The sequence below is a fragment of the Theobroma cacao genome, chromosome 10 (genome assembly GCF_000208745.1).
Source record: "Theobroma cacao cultivar B97-61/B2 chromosome 10, Criollo_cocoa_genome_V2, whole genome shotgun sequence".
Classification (NCBI taxonomy): Eukaryota; Viridiplantae; Streptophyta; class Magnoliopsida; order Malvales; family Malvaceae; genus Theobroma; species Theobroma cacao.
In genome coordinates, this window is record NC_030859.1 from 2310734 (window position 1) to 2337407 (window position 26674).

General features: G+C 33.5%; 2 protein-coding genes across 10 annotated transcripts; both read right to left on the reverse strand.

Annotated features, from left to right (window-relative positions):
• Positions 442-13727, reverse strand: LOC18586137. Of its 3 annotated transcripts, none has more exons than XR_001929906.1 (19): positions 13257-13727; positions 12352-12431; positions 11519-11569; positions 10685-11215; positions 10262-10519; positions 9729-9794; positions 9101-9280; positions 8389-8440; positions 8017-8298; positions 7741-7851; positions 6479-6670; positions 5720-5995; positions 4753-5376; positions 3023-3528; positions 2868-2928; positions 2579-2647; positions 1569-2011; positions 1350-1387; positions 442-1032 (listed from the first exon to the last, which is right to left on the reverse strand). XR_001929906.1 is itself a non-coding variant. In XM_018129427.1 (17 exons), the coding sequence occupies exons 1-17, from the start codon at positions 13506-13508 to the stop codon at positions 1937-1939; spliced, it is 3666 nt and encodes a 1221-aa protein (XP_017984916.1). In that variant the 5' UTR covers positions 13509-13727; the 3' UTR covers positions 1568-1936. The 3 variants fall into 3 exon arrangements, 1 of the variants encoding a protein (XP_017984916.1); XR_001929905.1 differs by having other exon boundaries at positions 1350-1447; XM_018129427.1 differs by lacking the exons at positions 442-1032; positions 1350-1387 and having other exon boundaries at positions 1568-2011.
• On the reverse strand, positions 18665-26594 carry LOC18586138 (enoyl-CoA delta isomerase 1, peroxisomal). 7 transcript variants are annotated; one of them, XM_018129540.1, is made up of 6 exons: positions 26418-26590; positions 26152-26215; positions 25685-25833; positions 25466-25569; positions 19151-19641; positions 18665-19047 (listed from the first exon to the last, which is right to left on the reverse strand). In XM_018129540.1, exons 5-6 carry the CDS (start codon positions 19594-19596, stop codon positions 18759-18761), a joined length of 735 nt encoding a protein of 244 aa, XP_017985029.1. In that variant the 5' UTR covers positions 19597-19641; positions 25466-25569; positions 25685-25833; positions 26152-26215; positions 26418-26590; the 3' UTR covers positions 18665-18758. The 7 variants fall into 7 exon arrangements, with proteins under 7 accessions (XP_017985029.1, XP_017985030.1, XP_007009404.2 ...); XM_018129541.1 differs by lacking the exon at positions 25466-25569; XM_007009342.2 differs by lacking the exons at positions 25466-25569; positions 25685-25833 and adding an exon at positions 26287-26336.

Consider the following 26674-nt stretch of genomic DNA (forward strand, 5'->3'; position numbering starts at 1 on the left):
AGGGGATTAGGGCTTCATTGGTTCATTCCCTTACACTCAACCTAGAAATCTCAGAGCTCTAATTTAGAACAAAATGTCAAGATGACAATAATGACAGCCATTTGACCTCGAGGTGCGTCTCCGATCCTTTTTATTGCCCTTGAGAAGACGCGTTGCGTTACCAATGGACCGGGAGCCACCCACCCTAGTGGTATTGCCGTCTTCACATAACCTCCTCACCTGCCTCCTTTAAGGGCTCAAAGATTTAACGGTGAAGCCCAAAATTACCCTTATACCATTCGACCTCGAAGTGTGTCTCTAATCCGCAAAGTTTTCGGGGATGAGAAAGAATTGAATGATCAATGAGAATTAAGTAGGTAAAGGAACCATTCTTCGAAAGGAAATAGGGTGTGAGAGACTAGGTGAAATCAATGTATATATTTTATGCAAAAGAATCAGAGATGCCAGACAAAATTCCTTTCTTTATTAAGAAGAAATAGTACACAAAAAGAGTATGAAGCTAAGTTGAAAAAGATACACAAGTCTGAGAAGCTAAGCCAAAATTTCTTTTACTCAAAAATCAAACAACCAAAACTTATACAAGAAGCAAAATTCTCAGCATCCATATTACAACAGTTGCAATTAGTCAGAGGCAGGCCAAAAATAAGAGCCAAATTCACAATATTTACACTGTTAAAATAATGTGAATGAACACTATCAGGCACACCTTGGAGATGCCCCTTAAAAACAGACAACCAAGGTGATAACTGATACCCCTATTAATGGAAATTGAAGAGCCTTGAAGGTCCTATCTATTGGAAATAAAGGATCCTTTGTTCTAATCGCGATCAGGGTAATGAACCTCTATGAGTTAAAACTTTGAGGTTTTTTTCTTTATTATTACTACAGATGGCCTTTAAAAAGTAGCCAACATTGACTCGCGCTCATTAATTGTTAAAAAGTTTGGAAAGATACGGGAAAATCTAGTTCTGTACAAAGAAAAGAGTCTCCTGTAGTAGCCCGGAAATTCTTCGGTGTGTCATGCACAAGAATCTGTATCAAAATGAAGAAATATCAGTATGATCGATGATTTTGAGTTATGATGACAATTTTTCAGGGTTCATATATTTGACTTGAAAAACAACTATTCTTAATAATGTGGTTCATATCTTCAGCATGTGTAAAAAGGATCTTCAAAAGAATTGATAAACAATTATTCAGCAAAGGCAAAGTTAAGGAGTAGGAAGGAAAGGAGTTAATGGACAATATGATGGTGGGAAGGATCAATTCAATTGAATTTACAAAGAAATAAATGAATTAATATGCATGAACTGACGTAACTTCATGTGACTGGCATTAGATAGGAGTACCTGAAGATATGTTCATTGCCATGATATACACATTCCAGCTGCAGAACAAAAGGCAGAAGAATCAATACTCCAGTCATTCCATTTGATTCCTGGCATTCCTGCAGGTTAAGGTCTCAAAATAAACATCGAATCTTGCATTTCTACAAAATCCCAAAACCCCATTTTATAGCATTTCATCTTGTAAATGGAAATAAGGGAAGCATACATTGAAAGCCTCACCTTCTCTATTTCTCCACAGCAGATCTGGGCGCATATATAGCAGCAAGCAAAGAATTTACACAGTCATCCAATGTCATATAGCTCAATATTTTAATTCTTTCTAGATTGGAAGGGAGCCGGCTTGGAACTCACACTCTTGGCCTAAATTCAATAATTTTGCTGCTCTGAACTACTTTTAGGATTCCAGACTACCTTATGAAGGCTCACAATATCAAGCATACATCAAGAATGGTCTCCCAAACACAGGCCAAATGTTGCCAGGGTTGAAAAATTATGAGCAAAAGAAGTCATGTTAAAGAACACTGCAGTGCCTCCAGCCAGAAGGTAAATTAAACTTTGTGGAGAAGCATCATCAAATACAACCAAGCTCAAAGATCATTTGACAGCTGAAATATCCCACGCATCTGAAGATATGGATTCTCAAGCAGCTTTTCGTTGTTACTCTGCAGATTAGGAGCAGACACCAAAGACCTCAGCAACAAATAAATATTATCTTAAAGTAGCACTACTAAATAGAACGAAGAAAAAAGCATGTAAGTCCAATGCCAAAAACTACGGATACTATAAAAAATTTAACCTTTCCCATCAGAACTTCTAGATATGGACAGTACTAAAGTTGTCAACTTATAGCATATAAGCCAAACTTATGTTACAGGCAACTTAACTAACATAATAAATTACAGCAAAGCAATACAGTCAATGACTGGCATAGTCATTGGTTAACTCCGAAATAATCTATCCATAACAAGGGAATCGATTCAAGTAGCAAGTTTTGCACAAATATTGTTTCTTACATAAGGTTTCACTGTTTCCTTAAATTTTGAGATGCAAAGCCAATTAGACAAGGAAAATGGATGGAGTGTGTCCTTCAGAGGAAATGCCATTATCTAGAATTTCAAATATAAATCACCTTCCACATATGCAGAATACATTCATCAGTTGTTCTCATATGTATGCACTTCATAATTGCAAAAGAGTAATCTCATACAGAACATCAAGGAATTGCTTACCTGTTGAGCTTTGAAGACAAGCTTTTGTAGCATGTGTTGGTACTTTTCTGGCTTTTCAGTCATCATTCTCTGCAAAATTGCCATACTTGAATGACTTAGTGGAAAGCATAACCAAGAGTGAGAGGAGAGAAAACAGAATGGGAACAGGAAGAACATCAAAATAAAGACAGAGAGAGAGAGGAGGGGGAGGGGGGGGGGGGAGGAGGGAGAGAGAGAGAGAGAGAGAGAGAACAANGGGAGGGAGGAGAGAGAGAGAGAGAGAGAGAAACACAAAGTAGAGCTTTCTTGCCTTCAATAGAAAAGCTGAAGAGTAATATGCCACCCGAGAATCAGTATCATCCAAAAGTTCCCTGAAGGAGAGGGTAAGAAAGTGTAAATTTTGGCATACCCTTAGATAAGCTTCTGTCAAGTTCATTCTTACCAAGCAAAAAAATAGAGAATCACCTGAAAAATTCTTCTCCACCAACTTCCTGAAAAGCTGTAGGATCTGCAGTACATTTACCAATTAGAAGCAAAAGAAGGGTCGCACGAATATCAGAAGTAGCACCAGGAAGGTTCCCTCTTCCTTTGCTTCCAACAGCAACCCCTAGTGCAATGTTGTCAGCTGCTGCATCTGCAAGTTGAATCAATGGCCAATAAAACAGAGCAGCTGGAACACGGGCAACTAATTGCATTGGCACAATGGCTTGTCCTCGGAGTAGTAGGGCAGCCATAGAAGCTGTCTCACGTATCGGAGGACTACTAACACCGTAGCCTGATTTGCTATCAGTTTCCTCCATTAATTCATCCCAGCGACAGCTTGCTTGCGGAGATATACGCTCAGCAGTATTAGTTTTTCTAATTTCATCTGAGCGAGTGAAAACTTTAGTCTGTTGTATTCCTTCTCCAAATGGCATCACAGTTGAGGGGGGAACTTTCAAGCACAGTTGAGAGAATAGAATGTCACACATCTGCTCACCAAAGGTAAAAACACAGTGAATGTTACAGATTGTATAAAGTGATAATAAGGAAATGGCGCACAAGAATTTCATATGCAAAATGGATAAAATAATGGAGAAAATCCTCAAATCCAGATGAATAAAATTTATGCCAAAAACATTTAATTTTTTCTGTGACATCTCCTACTTGTTTGGAAACATGAATGCATATATCCATCTCAAAGAAAACCATACATCAAGTTTAAGCACAACATTCATCTTATCTTTTATGCTAGCCATCTAAACTGCATTCCTTCAAAACTCAAATGAAGAGGGGTTCGCTCAAGAATTACAAATTACCAATCATTATAGATACAGCACAACAGTTCATCGAAACAGGAGAATATATTCAACGAAATTTGCCAAATAGATCCTTGCACTTCATAACAAATTCAAATAAGGAAAAAAAAAATTGAAACTAGATATCTCTGTGCAAACTAAATTTAACAAATAAAACAAGAACTTCCAACAATCTTTGACAAAAATAAAGAGGTTTTCTATGTAGGCTTTTTCCTTCACCAAAGTCAGAAAGTGCAATATTGAAAAAATCTCTAACCTTCACATGGAACAAGCCAGAAGTTCAAGAAAGATAACATAGTAACATTTTGCATATAACCTTTTATCTAGGATATTTGTGGGGCATTCTAAATGGGAAATCCCTAACTAACAATTGAAAGAGGTGAAATCTTCAAAAAATAAACAAATAAAAAGAAACATCCACTATCGGCCATGGCTTCCTATCTCATAATTCAAGTTTTTTGTTCTTATCCTCTGGTTTCTACTTGTATTACGTAAAAATGACTTTCGATGTAACCCTATGATCTAAATCATTAAAACTTAACTAAAGTCACCTGCATGTAATTTAAAGACCTAGGAACTTGAAACTTAGTAACTGCCTAAAAGTAGCATATACAAAATTAAGAAAAACAATCAAGGTTCTCCGGGCTTAAACCGTATCCCCCCTCAATTATTCAAGGGCTCTTTCCCAGGAAATGAAAACAAGAGTTAAGTATTAACAACAAGATCAGCTAATCAAGTAGGATTGTAGTCAAAGATATGCCAGAAAAGAGTATGAGGGACATTTTACTCAAAGAAATATCCAAGACAAATCACGCCATCCTCCCTTTCTTTAAAAATTGATGATTTTATATCAGAGACATTTTCTAAGATGGTTTGAGAGTTCTCCAAGCAACATACCTTTAAAATATTCATGCGGTCTGTTTCATTTATTTGAGCTACCAAGGACAAAGCACTGCTCATGATGTCTATCACTGCATTTGCTTTCTCGAGTCGTGTATCTCTATGATCAGGGCCAACATCACTGTTGCTTGAGTGTTGCATTTCACTCTCGTCTAACAAAAATTTGCACCGCATGAGAAGCCTCTCCAGAATAACTAGGAAGCCCCATCTAATAATGTTGTTCTTTGACTTCAAAAGACCACACATCAACCAAATAGACAAAGGTACGTCGGAAGGAACAGAGGAATCATGAACACCAGCATAAGTAATTTTATTCTGCAAGCTCTTGACATTAGACCATATACTCCCATCCTTTGACTCACTTATTTCAGTAATAAGCAGATCTCCTAACCAGATATATCCGTTTTGGCGGTAAGAGATTCTATCTGAATGAAGAAGAGAATGTAAAATGGCCCAAGCGAGCTTTGCTTTCATTCCAACACCATTTCGCAGGGATGAATCCTCAATACTATCCATGAACTTGTAGGATTTTGTTATCTGTTTCAGATGCAAGAACTCTTTGTCCAAATGAGTAAATGAACTTATTATTGTATCCAATTTCTCTGTAATATTTTGCAACAGCTGCAAAGGAAAAAAAATGACAATCAGAAAGCAGGGATATACTTGCAATCACACCGATGATTACCACTTTAGCAAACTCCTGCAAAATGTAAGTAGAGATGAGGAGAGCAAGAGACAAAATTTAACATGACAAAGCTAGAAAGAATCTTCCTCCCTTCCCTAATTCATATTCAATTTATATTAAAAAAAAATACTTGCACTTATGAAATGAATCAAACTGGTGAAATCATATAAAACCAAATCAACAGCCCGCTTCTGATTTACCATCCCCACCTCCACTCGCTCAACATTAAAAACATACATGCTTTTTCTAACACAGGCAAAAATATCCACGAGACCTTACCGTATTCAATCGCTCGCTGTTAGGGTATCTAGACAATGCAGCGGAAATTGATCTTCTCAAAAGTTCCCCAATGCCTTCCACCCCCAGCTTAACAGAAATATAAAAAGCTTCAGGTGCATCAGCCAAAGCAAGCAGTGTAGCAAGAGGTTGAATCTCATCATCACTATATTCAGAAACTCCTGTCGATATGCATGCTTCATTTATTTGATGCAAAACAAAGTCAAAAAGCACCAAATATAGATGTTTTCTTTCTTCCCTTGAGGTTGACAATGAATACTGCACTAGGTAAATGAAAAGAGTAAACATACAAGGTAAAGGATTTCTATATTGATATGGATAAGTTTTGTAAAGATTAATATTATGAAAGGAAGAGCCATAAAGGATTACGATTTCAAAAGCTTTTGTATATGTCAATTGACCTCCATATTTAGTAAAGATTGTTGAAAACTCAGAATTCAATTAGCATCAATCTTCCTTAGGTCCAACAACTTCATAAAGATGCACATTGCAAGTCATTATTTAGAACCAAACTAATAACCCAGTCACCCATTTCCCAAAGTTTGTTAAGCAACTGCACTACACTGCTTCTGTCATCTTATTGAATAATGGGTTAGGTCCATACTTCCTTTCATTCAGGAACATCAATTTTTTAATTAAAGATAAAAATATTACACCAATAGTGGCAGGAATGTTGTCTTACAGCAGAGGACCAAGTCAATCTTATTTCTTTACATCCCCATATCAAACCAATTTGCATACCTCAATGAAGATAAAATCAATTCCTCCAATCAGGTCAACCTGGTCAACAAGAAAGCTTGCTGTGCTCATGGCAGCTGGAGTAGATTCATCGGGTACTTGATAAAACATGTTTGTTAGGATACAAACAAGCTTGCAATGAACAAGTTCAGCCCAGGAATTTACCCGGCTAGTCTCTATTAGTGCCTTGACCACCTGAAGAAAAACACAAGTAAAGAGACCACAAGTGCACTCAGATTTATTTCCATAATAATACAAAGAAGCAATAGATAAAGTTAGATCCATTTCAAAAAACAATCTAATTAAGTCATAAAATTTCCTCAGAAGGAAATGCAACCAATTTTATGTCAGCTTTTATTGACAAGACAGTAAGTATAGTTTTGAGAGAGAGATTGTTGAGAGGGAGCATAATGCACAAGACAGGTGAAAATTAGGGTGATAAATTCTTGCAACAAGTTTAATTTTCCAATGACACCATGAGAGTCTCTTTCCAATGAGGCAAACCAAATACCCATCCCAATAATCTCAGAACCTATAAAGCTAGAATCAAATAGCATACCAAGCAAATTCTACCAACATATGACGCAGAGGGTGCATAATGCAAAAAAAAAAAAAAAGGAAGTGAAAATTAGCGTTAATAATTTCTTTCAACATATACGATTTTCCAATAAAACATGAGATTCTCTTTCTAGCGAAGCATATGAAATAATTCTCAGAACCTAGATGGCTAGAAATGAATCACTTATCCAGCAGATCCTACCAGCCTTCAGTTTTGTAATCCCTCTATGAGTACTGAAAAGAAACAATTGCTCCAAGCATGATCCCACGTAAAATTGCATCAGGATTATTCAGAGGAATTGTAGTGCTAGGGGTACATTTTACATTGATTGGTTGTAGATAGTAATTCTAAGCATAGTGTGCACTTTGTTGTGAGGCACTTGGCACTGCTAATGTGTGCCTCACAAATTTTAGATTTGTAGAAGCAAAATTGCTATTTAATCAATTGGGAGACCAGTGAGTCTACCAGGGTGTCTCATTTTTTTTCATTTAGATATTTAAGGTCAATGCAGCCACTTTTAGAGTACAGGTATTCAAAAAATTTTAACACAAAATTGCACACACAAGAAGCGAAACTTCCAAATTTCACAACCTATATCAAAATTACTCCACAAAAAACTCTCATTGGTTAAAGCAAGGTGAATAACAATATGATATTATTAGGAAAGTTCCATAAACTGGTAGCTAGGCAGGGAAAACAGACTCACCCTAATGTCAAGTCCTTTTAATCGGTTCCTCCAGATTTTGCCTCTATCACAGACAAAATATAGTAAACAGCTTAGGGCAGAAGCCCAGACAGATTCTTCCTTCTCTTCAGTCTGCAACAAGTATTAAGGGCATGAGACCATAAAGAATAGTGAGGACAAATGCAATAGCATGGTAACAGTAAAAATAAAAATATATACAGACAAAAGCATGGATTGAACATCCATAAAATCAAAGCAGCCAAAGTACACAAGCTTTAGTTAAAGGACTGCCTGTACCTGAACAAGAAGAAGAAGTATCTCATATAAAATGTTTAAAATCCAAGACTCAAATTTATCAATGGCTGAGGATGTGCCCAACTTCTTGGCAGAATCGATTTTCCTTATCCCTGTGGTAAGCTGATCTTCACTATTTAAAAGTAATTCTTGAGAATATTCTTCTTCAATTGCAGGATTATCATCAATTATCATGGGCTCCAACAACTGAGCATGGACGGCAAGGTTTAGAATTAAATCAAAAGCACGAACCCTACAAGCTGTTCTTGGGGAACTAAGCATCTCCTGTAAGAAAGTTCATCAAAGAGGTAAGAATTAAAAGATGCTATCACAATGCTTAAGTAATAAAGAATTGATATGTAATTGATGCAAAACCTCAAGCATAGACAGAGTGAGAGGAGCAGCAGTTCCAGTATCCAAGACATACCTACAAAACAGAATTTTCAGGGACTCCCTCCAAACCAATAGTCATCAGATGATGTGAAATTTAGAACAAAAAAACAAGCAAAGGACAAAAATGAAACAAAGTCAATCACAGGATTCTACACACAAGCAATTATATTGCAAAATTCTGGATCAACCACCTGGTAAAATGAATAACTCACTCCTGTAATACTATTTAATATTTTGATAAGAAGTATATGGGTCAGCTTTCCATCTAGAAAATAGAAATAACATTTCAAAATGTGGCTGCAACATGATCAAGGGGATATGGACTTCAGATACTTAAAAGGGTAATATAAATTGTTGTTCAGATAAATTATTTAAATAGCAATGAATTCGAGAAGATGTAAACTATTCCAAGTGCATCATAATGCTATATATTTAGGATTGCAGGATTAAAAAAGAAAAACGAAGAAACATTTTCACCCTTTTACAAGGATGATTTGGACTTAACTTATGCATATAGGGCAACAGATAAAATCAGCGAATCAATCAACCAGGTTTAATATGCATCAAGTACTAGATACTACTATTATTATAGCATCAACAATGCGTCTACAGATGGGGAGGGAGAAAAGGTTAAACATAAGGTATAAGATAAAGAACAAAAGAGGTCCATGACAAGAAGAAAACAGAAACATACATGTCAATAACCAGCTTAATAAGGACGCTCACAGCCACATCTATTGACGGCTTTCCACTGTTATTACTTAATCTAGATGATACCGTCATGGTATTAGTATTTGTCGAAGATGTCTCAGAGCAGACAGCAGCAATAACCTCGCATACCTCAGCAGGATTTAATCGCAAAGGTTGTTGTTCACTGATGCACACAAAAGTATGTGATGAGACAAAAAACAACTGTACACATAAACTCAACCACTTTGCCAGCCAATCAATGTTGCAAATGAAACTGCACTTCAAAATAAATACCACCACTGTGCACTTCAGAACAGGAAGCTATGTGTAATATACATAAAATACACCCAGCCAGATTTTCAAAAAAAAGAAAAAAAACACCCAGCCACACATAATGATGCTAAAGAACAATTATATAAATCAAAATCAGTGGCTGTTTGTTAATGCTTCATATTCAACTCAACAGTATGAATATCATCAATTTAAAGATGTAGTATTTGCTAACAACAGGGAAAAAAAAGCTCCCCTATTTAATCCCAAAAACTAGTAAATTAACATGAGAAGCAAAATTCATTTGCTAACAAGTTACAAAAGCAATGGTACCATAAAGTGAAGGATCTCAAATTGCACACCTGTAGTGACGATACTGGAAAAGTGGCCGGGCACGTGGGCGGAATGTGCTTGCTGGCGAATCATCCCTACAGATATACCAAAGGCAAGACTCCAAATTGTAATCATATAACTTTATATCAAAATTAAGGCTTAAATTATTAATAACTACTTTTGTCTTAAACTCAACAGTTTCTATCTTACTAATTATGCCAGCAAAAAAGCAGCCTCATTTTTAAAATAGCCAGATTCTTAAGAGTCATAGTTCAAAGATTTGCTATTAAACAAACAGAACCTCACAGCTACCAGACTCTTAACAATAAACATGAATTCCAGGGTATCCTGAAACCACTGCCTTAAAGCTACCAGTCTACCACCTCTAACAGCCATCAAAAGGGAAATATCATACATCGTTTGATATAGCAAAACCATATAAGTCACCCTTATGAGAATAACAAATAGATAGGATTCATATGCATAGCGGGAACACTCTAATGGTAAGTGAGACTAAAAATAAGCCATCAAAGCAATAATCTGAGGGAAGTGACAAGCATACCAAATTTGGCGAGGTCCTCCTTTACTGCGTTTCAATGCTGTTATTGCTCTCAAGTGGGAGCGAGCAGACGCAGACTTGGCAATTGTTGTGACTGATGAGGGCTGTAAGAGTTGATCAAGATAAGGCATATCAGCAGTGCCAAAATATTTCCAGGGCTGGCCCTTCATTTTAGCTTCCATGTCTCCAACAAGTAGAGCAGCTGCTCCTACTTCTAAGAAATTATGTCTTCTCATGTCTTGAACATTCACAGATCGGTCACTGTTTTTAGAATATAAAACTTTTCAAGCATTAATTTGTTTTAGAAGGAACAAGCACATGGAAGTACAGTATTAACAACCAAACATACCAAAGACTTAGAAAGGAAGTAAATAGTACCAACACGAACTATTTCAACACTTTAAAGGTATATGCAAAATCAATTACCTTTCAGAAAATAATAATGATGACGGATGATCTCTAAGCCAGCGCCATTTTAAAACATCATTCGCAATATATTCAGGATTCTCTAATCCATCAGCTTCCTCAATGTTTGACAAGTTTGAAACAGATAAAGTTGTAGCATCTTTATTCTCTGAAGATTCTCCACCATTCACAGGGCATAGCTGGGAATTGAAGGATCTACTCAACAAAGACGACAACGTAGGAAGTGACTGTCTTGATGCCAAGGTTGCTCCAGCAAAAGCTGCTGGCTGGAACGACCGCTTTGGAATATATTGAGCCACTAGGGATCTCACATAATTCAATGACTTTACAAGTGCCACAGAAGCAAAACTAGATACAGGCAACAAAGGAGAAACACTTGCCAATGATGTTGACGTTGTCGATGAACCAGATTGTTGATTTAATGATTGTGACCATGGTGACAACCTTCTATTTGGGCTATTGTCACATTCAGCAATGATGTTAACACAAAACCGATCTATTTGCAGCAATGTCTCCTCGCTGGGCTTATATCTGCAGCAAATGGAACACATAATGAAATCCTAAAAATAGAACAACATAAGATAGAACCTATGAATCTTGGAACCTATGGTCTTGATAAATCTTTCCAGTCAGTCTGAAACTGGATAGAAACCACAGCAGATCCTATTTTTACAATGAATAAAATATTAGGGCAACCTAATTGCCTGAGCACTTGGTAGATGTTCAATTCTGGTTCATATATCACATTCTAGAACCAACTTAGAGTCAAAAACTTTCCCATTCTACATAAAATGAGAACTAATAAAAATACAAGTGTGCAGCAGAACAGCATACCGTAAAAGGTATCGCTTCAGGAGAGCCACACACCTTCCAACTACAGCTGGGCTGGCACAAATTATACCCAAATTATAGCACATTAGCAGCAAAGAAGAAAAAAAGTACAAGCACTATGCTAAGAGAAATGCTTAAAGTAAAAGGAAACAACAATTAAGTAAATTAAGTAAATTGCGCATTTAAAAACAACAATAATCAAATTATTTCACTGTAAAACAAATTTTGAAACTGGAAACAACGATTTATGATAATAGTGTATCATTTCTTCTTGACATGTTTTTTTATTGCAAGGCTATATTCCAATAAATTATTTACGTATTCTTGCAATAAACAGTATATCCTTTTGTGGTCATTTCTATGGAATTTCCAGATACTTCATTCAAACATAACTTGTAGGTGTTTCTAGATGGAGTTACACAAGACGTGTTCAACTAAGACTCATTGCATAAATTTGGTGTCAACACATTTTCTCATATGGATGAAGCAGACAAGCCTTCAACAAATCAACAAAGTTTCGTTTCAGCCTCTTACTTGTGCAAATTATTTAAGTTACCACAACACTCTCATTTATCAGTGATCAGCATTATCTCTAAATCACTTAAATTTACATCTCCAATCCATTTACCACCCAAACATGTCAACAACCCTGCCTCTTTCTGAAACTTTTCTAATTTAGAACATCCATAATTTTACATAGAATGATTGATAAATTGTAGCATACAAATGATAATCGCACTAAACTATGATGATTTAGCAAAGCACTGAGTGGAGTGGGGATCAATTATAATGACTACGACATAAAAAAAATGGTTGTTCAAAGACAATAAAATTACCTGCGTTCTCTCTCTGCAATTGTATGCTCTAAGATAACAATGTAAGCCTGGTCAGTTGTTGAGGGTGCTGCCAGATAGTCCTGCCATTGTTAAATATGAGGGATTCTGATCTTATAAGGTTCAAATACCAATAGCACAGGTGAAGTAAAAAGGAAGGTCAAATACTACAAGATAGATATTAAAAAAAAAAAACCCTCCAAAAATATAGTAATTCAAATGTTTTTTCTTACCTTGAAATCATATAACATTTGAAACCATACATAAGAGTAAATCTAGCAGTCTTAGAAAGGATAATACAGAAACAATCAAACCGTTGTTAACATGAAGAAACTGCATCAGATACTTCCTCACAGGAAATCCAGGAAAGGCAAAAATTAGCAAGTAAATCACTTAAGCTGCATCTTGTTGTTGGTTTTGCCACTCGCGTTTTGCTTCCCGAAGCAAAAGGCAATATAGTGAAGAACTAAAATTTGAAATCTAACATTTGCAAATAACAAAATGCACAGTTTTCGTTTTACATGAAAAAGGTTACATTTCAATTCTGTCATTTTCTCACTTTAAATCAAATATGGTTTCCTCTTTTTTACTCTTTGCTTTCACCAATTTAACAACTCTTCAGGAAGCAACAACCATGCGGAGCTACAGAGGTAAATCACAATTTTCACTAATTTACGCCCTCTTTTTCAACAAATTCTCTTCCTTCTGCCAATCAATCAAAATTCCGTACACTTTGCCACCTAAATAAATTTTTTTAATTCTATTCTATTCTTTTCCTTTTTTTTCTCCCATTAATAATACACAGCATCAGAAAAGCCTAATTAAATTAAAAACAAAAATACACAATAAATTTCAAGATCTAATAAATAAAACAAATAATAAATTCAAATCCAACAAAAATTACGAACCCGAAGCGTCCTAGAAGCCTCAGATAAAACCAAAGAAGGACTCCCATGATAATACGAGCTAACTCCTCCAGCCACCGTCGCCGGCGACGAAAAAGAAGACGACGAGGACGAGAGACAATCCGCCACCGCCCTACGCAAAGGCTCCGGCGGCTTCTTAAGCAACGAAGATCTAAGCCTCGACACTCCACTGGCTGCTCCTAACTGAAGCCTCGAACTCCCCGGGCTCCGACCCGGACTGAAAGTTGTTGTCATCGGAATTTTATTCTCACCAAATCCACGTACAACCGTCGCTGAACTAAACTCCAATTTTTAAAAAATTATTCAAATATTGAATGAAGCTTTTTCCTTGATTCAGTGTTTTTCCCTTTTTCTTTTCGGGGTTAATTTCTACATTTGAACAGAGAAAAGAAGAGAGAGAGACATGGAATTTCTTAAAGCTCCGCTAAGGAAGTGAGTATTAGCTGTAAGTATAAGCGTCGTTTTATGAGGTATTATTAGCTGGCAACCTCTTTTTTTTATTTTTTTAAAGTAATTAAGTTGGGGAAATTAAAGTTTTAACTAATTGAAAACGAAAGGGGAAAACGAGATTTGTGATAACAATAAGGGCAAATAAGGAATTTCAGTTTTTCCTTTTTTTTTGGATTATTACATGCATTAAGGAAAACAAAGGGTAAAAAGTATGATTTCAGTCATATACTATTATAGGACTATAGGTTAATCTGATTTTTTTAGTGTATTTTTTTTGCCTTTTTTATTTTTTTTTCTCTTTTTATGACATAATATTAAAAAAATTTCTAAACTATTTAAAAAAATTAAATAAATCATTTTTATTTGTGGCATAATATAAAAAAAACCTTGAATCATTCAAAAAAATTCAAATAAGTTATTTTTTTATTATATTTAATTACGTCCTTATATTTTTATTTTGTATTATATAAACTAACTAATAATTGATCAATTACTATTAAACAAAATGTCGCTTGTCATTTTTATATTGGTAACATCAATATGTCATATCAATGTCACTGACATAAAATAATAAGTAATATTTTAATTAAGTCAACTATTAACTATAAAAACTTATTTGATGTAAAACAAAAATATAAAAATTTATTTGGCTTAAAATAAAAGTACAAAAGCTTAGTTAAAATTTTTAAAATAGTTTAAGGGCTTTTTTGTAGATATTATGCCTTCATTTATTACATTTAATCTTTGTAATTTTATATTCAATCAAATTAATCTTTATGATTATTAGTTGATTAAATGTCATTAATCAAAATACCACGTATTATTTTTATATCACGTGGTTGTTGATGTGGTATGTTGACATGTAATGATAGATGATAATGTGACATATTTATATGACATGATCCTATGATTTTTTTCACCATTTACATTAATGTCATATAGATATAAAATAATAAATGATATTTTAATTAACGATAATTAGTCAACTATTAGTAATAAGGATCTATTTAATATAAAATGAAAATATAAAGATTTTATTGAACGTGGTAAAAAAGAAAAACTTATTATTATTCATTTGAATAATTTTAAAATTTTTTTAAGTATTATGCTTTTTTTCCTTCTTTTCTTTTTTATCTATAAATATTTATTATAAAAATCACTTAACTTTTGAAATATTATTTAATTGAGATTATTAATTTATCGAATATTAATTTATAAAAGTTATACTATAGTATTTTTTTTATAATAATGAAGAAAAAAACTTTTGTAATTTACATATTTTCTATCATTTTGATAGCTTCAATGTGACAACAATTACATCAATCTACCCATAACTTTTGAACTCTTCAATATGCCCCCATTTGATGTCCTAAATTTTAGTACTACTAGAGTGTTTCATGCGCATTGCATTAGGAATTCATTATTTTGTGGGTATTGTTCGAAATATTGTATAGAAGCTTATCATTATTTTGAATAGAAGTTTAATTATCTGTTTGATGTTGTTAAAAGAATATAGTTGAATAAATTATTAACTTATTAACTTTAATCATATAGTTGATGTTATCAGAACAACACAACTAACTAAATTATTAACATTAAAGTATATATAGATGATCAGGAAGAGTGTAATATTCAATGTGCATGGTAAATAATATAGTATGCTATCAATTATGAAAAAAAAAAGAAGTAAAGTATGTTATATTGAAAAACTTGTGAGCATTGTATTGTATTAGGAAAAATTATTTACTTGTGTTTGAATAACTTAAAAGTTATAGCTTAGAAATATTTTTAATTGCGAAGAATCTAGTTGATAAATATGTAACACTTTTAAATTCAATTCATCTTCTTGTCCAATAAGTGTAGAGAAGACAACGCTTCATTGACCCGTTGGGCTGCGGTAAGAAAATGGCAAATTGTTATTGAGGTTTAGATTAATTGAAACAAAGGCATTGAAATAAAGGAAAAAAAGTGTAAAGAAGTTATGTTATATACCTGGAGGTAAGTTGTCAAATATTTATTTGTATACAATATTTATTGTCTCATTTAAAGATTGTTCACCATCATTTGGACTAAAATTTTCAATCTTTGACGTGAAGTAATTCTTGAAAGAGCAACATATAGTTGACTATGTGTGAAAACTAGTTTAAGTAAATATAAACTAATTTTATCAAGTGTTTGATCTTGACTTTTGTTGATAGTTATATCGTAGTATAATCTAATTGAAAATTGTTTTCTATTAAAAATAAAAGACCATTTTTTATGTTTTATTACTAAAACTATTCTAGGAATGTAGTATTTATCGTTAACATGTATACCATATATAATTTTACCTTCTATAATGTTTGAATCCAATTGTGTAATGACCAGTCTAGTGCCATTACATAATCCAAAATTTTGGTTTATATTTCTCAATAGCATAATCACACAACCTACTTTAAGATTGAGAATATGATCAAGTATATTAGGGAACTTGAGTGAGTTTAAGAATTCTGTTAGGTAAAGTAATTCAAGCTCTAACATTCGATCTGTTGGATGAGAAATTTTATCACTGCTATAGTATGTCTTTGTTTCTCCTAATACCAAGCTAAGCGTATGTGCATTTATCAAATCAACTATTTCATTGTAAGGGTAATCACAACTTTTTTTCAAATATGTAGTATCAACATAATACTTCTCAAAATCATCATAAACTACTATCACAATATTTATTTTATTGGATTATCTGTGTATGAAAGTAGTAAATCATCAAGTAGTTTAACCAAATACGAATCATCTTCATTTTCATGTATAGTTGTTTCTGAATTTCCATCATCTATATTTAATAACCATTGTCCAAATGCCTCAATTTCATTGCTTGATTGTCCGTCTAAATCATCTCGTTGTAATCTCATATTAGTCTTTAGACGAAAGACTTTACATTAAGTCCATATTGGCGATTGATTTATTGTAGCATTAATTATATCTGTTTTTATTTATTTAAGTGTGCAGGACAAAGATTAAAACCCTTAATATATTTATTGTTTGGAAACAAGTCAACAAAATGAGTTAATCAATTAAAGAATCAAAGAATAAAAGGCTTAGTGAAAACAGAACATTGTTAAATGATTAACGTCAAGCCTTAATCAGTTAAGGCAAAGTTGGGTACTATATAGAAATCAAAACAGAGAAGTCTTAATTAGTTGACACAATGCTTAACTGATTAAAAAGGGTAGTGGATGCAAAGACAGAAAAGCCTTAATTAGTTAACATAAGACTTAACTAATTAAGTAGGTGTTGGAAGTTAAAGATAGAGGAGTGTTAATCAGTTAAGGAATGAGGTTAATTGGTTAGAACACAAGACTTGAAGAATCTTGAAGCGCTAAAGTCCAAATTTAAAATAAAGTTGACCGTTGAAGGGAGCTAAAATGAAGAAATTCAAATTCAAAAAATTTTAATTAATATTTTTTTTTATAATTAGGGGAGGGGGAATTCGAATCTTACACTTTAGATAGAGAGATCATGCACCAGTCAATAAGTCAAATACTCGAGTGTAAAAAATTTTAATTAGTTGAAGCTCATTTTAATCAGTTAAGGATGAATGGAGTGTTGGAGTTAGATCTGAATAGATTGAAATGATTGTATAAAGTATGGATTTTAAAAAATTTCTTTTATAAAGGAAGCAAACAATCCTATTACACAAGCGGAAACAAACATCATTCTTATTGCAAGTAACATAATCACATCTTAAAAAAAAATTAAGAATCTATTAAGTAAGAAAAAACATACATTTTATTTTGAGATTTTTATTTTTTGACACTACCATACCAATGAATGATTTTTCGATCAAACAAGTTTACCATTTATTCTTCAAGTATGCTTTCAACTTGAATTTTGAGTAGACAAGATATAGAATGCTAGACTATAAAATGACAATCGATTTTCTCTTTTTTCTTCTTAAAATTAATGGCTACTTTTTTTAAAAAAATTTAGTCAATAATGAGAGAGAAGAAGAAAGATACGGTAAAGTTTGGATAAGAAAAAGAGAAGTGAGGGTTAAATTTTTTCAAGAAAAGTACATCAATTTCTTTTCTTCTCTTTTTATTAAAACAAGATTGAAAGCTGTAGAAAGAAAGAGAAAAGAAAAGCAATGATCAAAAGAAAGAAAGAGAAAAAAACTAAAGAGGAAAAGAGAAGTTTTCGTACAGCCAAACCAAGGGAAAAGACCACAAAACCCTCAATAGAATAAAACACTACAAAAAGGCCTTTCAACTCCGAACCTAGTACCTTTTCTTCTCAATTGAATGCCACGTGTCACTCAATCAAGGCCACCATATGTCAACCAATTATCCCCATAAGCAAGAGCAAAAAGAAAGAGAAAGGAAAAGCAACGTTTGGAAGAAAGAAAGAGAGAAAAATGAAAGAGAAAAAGAGAAGAGGAAAAAAAATTTCTGGACAACGAAACTAAGAGAAAAGACCACAAAGCCCTCGACAGAATAAAAAACTACCAAAGAAGCCCTCGACAGAATAAAAAACTACAAAAAAGCCTTTCAAATCCTAACCTAGCTCCCTCCCTTCTCAATTCAGTGTCACATGTCACTCAATTAAGGGCATCATATGTCAACCAATTATCTCAATTTGAACTCACTTTTATTATATAATATAGACATAGATTTTACAAATTGTAAATATAAATTAATACCATTGCTTGGCATTTCATTCAAGGATAAAAAAGGCCAATCAACTTTTTTTTTTCTATTTTGCCAATTTTGACCCAACCATTAACTATTTTGAATTCCCAAACATTCATTTCATTAATTCATGCTTTGTTATATTATTTGCAAACATACTCTTGCTTCATTAATACACAATAATTCTTTTCACTTGTTTACATATCCAAATTTATCTTAAATCACAAAAAATTATTTTTTTCTACTTACTTATATTATAATAACCAAAATTAATAAAAGAAGAAATATGAATACAAACTTTAATTAAAATTAATCTTAAATTATGACAAATATTTCTTTAATTTCTCTAACCACATTGGAAATTATGCTACAGTTTGGAGGCTGCAATTGAGACTTTGTTCAAATCATCAGTGGTTTCATCGACGCCAAGCTGATCCAAAATCTCTTTATAAAGCTGCTTCCTATTTTCACTATAAACTTGTTTGTTCCATCCTTTTTGAGTTAATTTTTCTCCCAATTCAATCGCCCCTTTCACCGTTTCCTCTGCAGAATCATACGCCGCGTCGACAATCCCCCTCTTCACTCCTTGCTCCGCCGTCAACTTCTTCGCTTTCAGCACCACCTCCCGTCGTACCACAGGGTCGCCGATCTTGCAGCTAATGATAAAGAAAAATAAAATAAATAATATATATATATATACTAATATTCATTGGAGATATACGTATAAGGGTGAAAAAAGTTTTTGAAATATAGAATCACCTTATAAGGGCCATGAACCAAGCTGGAATCTTAAGCCCGATATCCATTTCACTCATGTACAAAAACCCTCGATCTTTTCTCATAACAACATAGTCATGGCTAAAAGCCAAGATGAATCCGCCAGCACAGGCGTGGCCAGTGACGGCAGCGATGGTAGGCATAGGAAAAGAGATTAAATCGGCGACGAGTGCTCGAAGCTTGGAAGACATCAAACGGATCTTGTCTGGTGAAGAGCCAGCCCAGGCGAGATCATAGCCGTTGGAAAAGAACTTCCCTTGAGCGGTGGTGATGAGAGCCGAACAAGAGTGAGAGGTGGAGTCAGATCGAATTCGGTTCAGTGCTGAACGGATTGCATCGATTCGAGTTGGGTTTAGACGATGCTCGTCTTCTCCGGTCAAAGTTAAAATGAACAAGTTACCTTTCTTCTCTACCGTGCACATGCACATTTTTTCTTCTTCTGATTTGCTCTTTGCCAAAACCTTGTTCCGTTTCTGAATAAGGAATTGAGACATTTGTGATGAAAGAATTACAATGTTGCACTTTAAATACAAAAAAACAACATGAACTTGAAAACGAAATCAAAATAACAATATCTTTAATCACTCTTGTTTGTTTCTACTATCTTTTGAACAACATGAACTTAAAAACGAAATCAGAATAACAATATCTTTAATCACTCTTGTTTGTTTCTACTATCTTTTGAACAGTTAATACATTTCTTTTTTCAACATATTATGAAAATGATATTTTGAGAAAATTTAAAATACTTAAAAATTTCATACTCAAGATTTTGATTACATTGCACTGATTATTTGACCTAATCCAAATTCCTTTTCTTTTTTTTAATGTTTATATTTTTATTTTTATTTTTATTATAATTATCAGTTGACTAATTGTCATTTTATATTTATATGATGTTGACGTGAAAAGTAAAAAAATCACAAATTATGTTAATATGTTATATTATCAATCTATTATAATATGTCGACATGTCACGTGATATAAAAAAAAAGACAAATGATGTTTTAATTAACAACAATTTCGCTTGTAAAAATTTATTTGAATTAAAATAAAAGTATAAAAATTTAGCTAAATATAATAAAAAATATAAATTTATTTAAATTTTTATAAATAATTTTAAAAAATTTTAAATATTATATCATTAATTTCCTAATATAATGACCAAAGGTGTCACGACCCACCCCTATGACCGTTACTGATGCATAAGTCATATAGGCAAGCTTACACAACATTACAAACCTTGTAAATATATTAATCTCACCAAATAAATTCTTTCCTTTATCATATACTAACAATGCTATATAACCAGAATTGCAAATTTAATTATTAAATACTAATAAAAATTCTTAACATGAGATTTAAAATAAATGTATAGCACGTCTTAAAATGTAAACCTTCAAACATTACACCATTTAAAGTTAATCAAACAGTATCCAAAAGCTTTGGCCTAAAAAAGTTTTATGAATACATCACTTTATTTAAAAATAGTAGACAACTTGACATCTAGACAACAAAGTGACCCAAGGGAAGTGCTATCAGATGCCAATTACCTATGCTTCCCCTCACCAAGGCTGCTTCAAATCTTTTGTTTAAATTAAAACTATAACCATGCCAGCATATTCACACTTCACATATTTGTGTACCTTATCAAGTATAAACATCACAAATTATAACCACATGACCTACAACTCAATTATTAGGCCCCTCAGCACACAAATATGACCATTCACACATCATATATATTCATATGGCATGTAACATAGGTGATATGGCCCTTAGTAAATCTCAATTCACCAATTCACATCAATAAGCATTGATCATATCTCAAGTCTAAACATCACAAAATATAGCCTCATGACCTATAGTTCAACTACTAGGCCCCCCAGCACACAAATATAACCATTCACACATCATATATATTCATATGGCATGTAACACAAGTGATATGGCCCTTAGTAAATCTCAAATCGCCAATTCATATCAATAAGCATTGATCATATATATATATATTTGCTGCATATCAATTCGACACATCCTCCTCAAGACATTTAAACACTTTTCTTTTTTTTACTTATAATTCAGGTTACTAAACACCATCATTTATGAACTCATAAAGTTCAAGCATAATCACATTATTAGACTTGCAATATACAACTTAGCACATCATTCTCTAAGCTTTTCATGTTTTTTTTTTAAAAACCTTCAAATGTATACTTATGTACTAACACCTTATATCATACACATAAGTTTTTAGTATGCCACATACTTGGCATTATCTTATTACTAGCCATATTCTTTTAACATTGTTAAGCCTTGGCCTATATACTGATAGTGTAGTAATTTATCCACATTTATTCACTTATTATCCAAATCTCACGTCAATTCTCTCCTAGCCTTCATCAAGGCTTTTCCGATGCCTTTGGCATAAGTTATTTCCATTACCACCACTTCCCATAATTGAATCTAGATTCTGAACATTTGACTTGATGCGTGTCCTAAAATTGTACACTTAGATTCCAACAAGTTTCCATCAGTGATCTCTTTCATCAGTTTTATAATTTCTGAAATCCACCAAGTATACTTATGAAATACTATCTTTCTTTAATCATTGTAGTATGCTTGCAATAGCAGGCTCATGAATAAGACTCCACTAGAGCATTCCTTAACATCAATACAATTATTGAATTTCAAACTTCATACTTAGAGTGATATAACCACAAATTGGCCTTCAAAATCAAGAAGCAACTTAATCATGCAAGTATGATATTGTAATTCCATTTGAAATTAGTATTATGCTATATAAGTACCAATATCAGTATACACAAAAATCCAGCCATAATAAATTTTCAAATTGTAATAAATTCAAAGCATGCTGTGGTATTAGTAAGTAAACCAAATCATGTATTTCAAAGCATTCCATGATATTAAGGAGTTCAATGTTGCTAAAAATCCATACATAACTCTTATGTGAGGTATGCCATTCTCATGCCAAAATGTTCAAATTGCTCAATGTTACATATTTCACACCATCCCAAATCTTATTTAAAGACATAAGTGTGCCAACAACACTTAAGTACAAGTTTAAGATCATGGTAACTTCCAAAACCAGCTAAAACTCAAGGTATAAAATATGGCGTGTACAAATACTTATTATTAGTATTTAAGTCAAATCCAAACATGAATTCCAAAGCTTAAGTTAATAATCACCATGCCCCATGATAATGTCAGAAATGTCTAAGGTGTGTTCTGACTCAGGAGACCTAACTATAACGTGTGGGACTCCTCACAATCATCAACAGCAAATCCCGGGCACTACCCACATCGACCCCATAATCATAATATCATCAAAGTCTCTGAAAGTTTCACCCAAAAATATCAATATATGTTTTAATTAAAGAACTATCAATTTTAAATCATAGATTTAAGGTAAGTCGTAAAGCTTTCAATGAAGCACAGTTCACTTAAATCAAGCTGGCCATATATGCCATCTCATTAACTTCAAAAAACATGCCATAATTCTTTTGCAATATCCAAAGTCACTTAAATTTAAATCAGAATTATGCAATTTATTATTGCTCTATAAATTCGTCTTTTACACAAAAACAGCACGCAAGGAGTTCTCAAAACAATTATCAAGTGTTATAAACATTCTACAGTGGCTCTCAACATTCTATAATTTAATGCGTGACCTGGCATCAATATTCATATTTCTTCGTTAGTCAACCTATTGACCTCATCAGTAATCAAGTATATGTTTGGCCCTCCAAATAATAATATCCAACATTTATGTTAAGGCATGCTTGATCTCTAACCTAGCCTTTAGACATTAATTTATTAATCAGGGTAAACCCCCTCCATTATATGTCTGTCTATAAAGTGCATGTGATCTCACAACATGCATAACACCACCCCATGCTCTTGCCTCATGTAGGCATTAGATATTTCATAATACATAGCCGTTTAGAGCTTACCATTTCCTTACAGCCACTTGACTGATGGCCTGTTGCTTTAACCCTTCCATGCTCATCACGCATATATCCCCCAACAATTCTCATCCACAAGAATATCGTGTTATACCTCCCTTAGTACTCGGATTTACAATCCTTGAGTTAATCATGTTAACCAATGCCCACCATTGCGTTCGCAAGAACAGAAATAAAATTTTGTGCAAGAACTCAACCTTTACTTAATTAGCAAACTCATTGTTGGTCCTTACCAATCAACCCAACTTTCAAATTCACTGCCATGGGCTATAATTATTACTTCACGGGATGAATAAGCTCTAGCAAACCTATTAGTCTCGCTTCATCAGCCACGACCCTTAGTCGTAATTGTAAGTCGTTCCATTAACCTTTCGTAAGGAGCGTCCAGCTCTAAAATCTTTCTAATGGTGGCTCATGTCATCTTTCTCCAGATGAGCCTTACCAGCAATTTCACATTTCTTTACTAATGATGGGTGGCTTACTAAGACTTGGGAGTTCATGCAACCTCCTATCCATAATTCGTGTTGCAATCACGGACCACGGACAAGACTCTACACTAGTCCCAACACTCTGCTGATAAACTCAAGAATTCCTAAGACTCGATTTAAACCTAGGGCTCTAATACCAAGATTGTAACGACCCACTCCGACGATTGTTATCGGTGCATAAGTCATGTAGACAAGCCTACACAACCCGACAAGCCTTCTAAATGTATCAATCTCACCAAATATATTCTTTCCTTTATCATATACTAACAATGCTATACAACCAAAATTGCAAATTTAATTCTTAAATGCTCATAAAAATTCTTAACAAGAGATTTAAAATATATACAACATGTCTTAAAATGTAGACCTTCAAACATTACACCATTTAAAGTTAATCAAATAGTATTCAAGGGCCTCGGCTCAAAAGAGTTTTATAAATTCATCACTTTATTTAAAAATAGTAGACAACTTGACATCTAGACAGCGAAGTGACACAAGGAAGTGCCGCAAGACACCAATTACCTATGCAGCAAGCTGAAATCCCCTCATCATAGCTGCTCCCAATTAATTCTCTTATTTGCCATTGTCAACTAATTGGGGTGAGTCTTTCATACTTAGTAAGTAGACAAGAAGCGAAGCAAGCATTAAGGTAAAGCTTTTGATAAAAGCATAATGATAATATATATGTATGATGAGATAAACTATTTACAGAGTTAATAAATCATGTACAAATCAATAAAAGATGTTTGAGTTTAATTTCAAATTCATTTTTTAATCACTTGTGCAATGTAAAAATCTCATGCTCGATAAAATCATTCAACCATGACAATCTCAAGTATAGTAAACTTTCATTATGTCATGCAAACAATTAAATCACAACCATGATTTTTTTTTTCAAAGCAAGTATAATAGTAATGCCATGCTCAATTAATAAAAATATATCAATTAGGGTATCCTCAGGTAAGTCTAGTATAACCCTTAGGCTCTCTCTCTCATATCAATAACATCACCACCTAATCGAGGGACTCCTCACAAACCAAATATCAAATCGGGGCTTTAGGTCTCCCTTTACCTACTCGTGAGAACTCCCCACAGCACCAAATATGAGCTGAGGCTTCAAGTTTCCTTTACCTACTTGTGGGAACTCTCTACGTCACCAAATATCAGTTAGGGCTTCAAGTCCCTCTTTATTATCAAATATCAATCATCAATAATCGCTCCTTTGTGCACAAAGACCACACAAATCTGGTGTGGTAACAAGACCTAGGTTTACCCAAGAAAATAATCCAATGGAATTTCAAATGCGTATAATCCTTTCAATCATAAGCTTAGAAGGCATGTATGCATGTTTAAATCATGAAAGCCGTGAGCGATATATAACCAAGTTCATCATAAAATCAGTTAACATTAAAATAGCAAGTTCACGTACGAAAATCAATGAGCATGGCATAGTTAAAATATTTCACTCAAGCATCATAAAAATTGCCACCAAGGCAGATTAGAAAACTCATTAATAGCCACTCTAGGGCCTTCAAACGAGAGAGTGTAATACATACAATTTTGAATGCCTCAAAACATAATAAAATCTCATCATATTTCAAGGACTTGTTTCCCATTTGTGAAGCAACTTAATAGTTTTAATATGCCCACAAAAACAAAAGATAAAAACGGCTTTAGTGATCATCCTTAGTCACTAATTGCTCATGCAACCCAAGTTCATTCAAATACCAGTATCTCACTCAACACAATAGAATAATTTCTAATAGTGGGCATATCTAGTAAACTTGATACGATCGTGCTCGATATTCAATAGTAATTCTCACCTCAATTGGTGGTAATTCTCACCAATAATACTGACCGCTCCTTTAACTTTATGTAATTTCACCAAAAAAAATTTCAGCAAGCTTTTAAAGTCTCCTACTTGAATCTGTATATTCAAATATCCAATACTCTAGCTCAATTTCCAAACGATTTATACTAATTTGTATTTAACATTTCAACATTGCACTTATATTCCACATATCCATACCTAAATCACTCACCGTTGACAGTTCCAATTTGGCTCAAACAAGCCTTTATTTCTAGACTTCTAATAACTTTTCAGCAGCTTAATTCTCTTCCTTGTCCAACTCTCTTTTTAAGGTTTCAATTCATCTTCTCAACAATCCTCCAAAAGTTTTCTAGGCCGAATCTGCATATTAATTCACACAACATTCAAGCTTAATTTCAATAATTTCTTACTAGCTTCTAACTAGCATTTCAACATTGAAACTACACACCAATTAACTATATTCATTTTCCTTACCTCCAAGAACCCAATAACTCCACCGGAAACCTCTAATTCAAGACATTAAATTCAAATTTCCAGCAAGCTCATCTTTTTCTTTAGCAACTTCTTTGCAATAATTATTATAATACAATTTGTTAATCTCAAGCTCATCTAAAAATTCTCTTTCAACCAGCAACAAAATATAGTAAAGAGTTAATAATTAAAGCCCAAGTCTCTTACCTTTACGGCTTAACCCCACCTTAACCACAATCTCCAGCAAGCTTTCAACCCGAGGCACCAATGGCTATCACAAACAATTTGAAAACTTTTAACCGATTAATTTTAATATAATGTCTAAAACTAATAATTTCTTACTTCTTCAGCAAATTTCCCAACCCCAAGATTCCATTGTGGAGCTTATAATCCTTCAAAGATGGTTTGATAAGCACTGGTTACGAAAATCAAAGTTACATTAGCTTGAACTTTAAAATTGAGGAGACGCTTACCTCTTTTCCCTTCTCTTTCAATTTCGTTTTTCAGCCCTTTCCCCAACTACAAGGCAGTATTGGGAGCTCAAAATTCTTGAATATTTGTTTGGGAGTGATCGGGTTTCACAGGGAGAAAAGGGCAGATCCTGATAGTTGGAAGTAATGGGCGCAGTCTCCAGTCAAAAGTGTTTTCCAATCTGACTTTTTCAATCTAATTAATTAATTTTTTATCACCTGAGGCCCACATGTTTCCCCGACTTGCACGCATCGTTGAC

Excerpts from the sequence above, each read along its gene's own strand:
- LOC18586138 (XM_007009344.2), bottom strand. The coding sequence starts at position 19,596 with ATGTGCATGTGCACGGTAGAGAAGAAAGGTAACTTGTTCATTTTAACT. Across the intron at positions 19,048-19,150 it reads TGGTTCATGGCCCTTATAAG|CTGCAAGATCGGCGACCCTG; the intron begins GTGATTCTATAT and ends CTTTATCATTAG.
- LOC18586137 (XM_018129427.1), bottom strand. The coding sequence starts at position 13,508 with ATGACAACAACTTTCAGTCCGGGTCGGAGCCCGGGGAGTTCGAGGCTT. Across the intron at positions 9,281-9,728 it reads TTCCAGTATCGTCACTACAG|TGAACAACAACCTTTGCGAT; the intron begins GTGTGCAATTTG and ends TGTGTGCATCAG. Across the intron at positions 6,671-7,740 it reads TAAAAGGACTTGACATTAGG|GTGGTCAAGGCACTAATAGA; the intron begins GTGAGTCTGTTT and ends GTTTTTCTTCAG.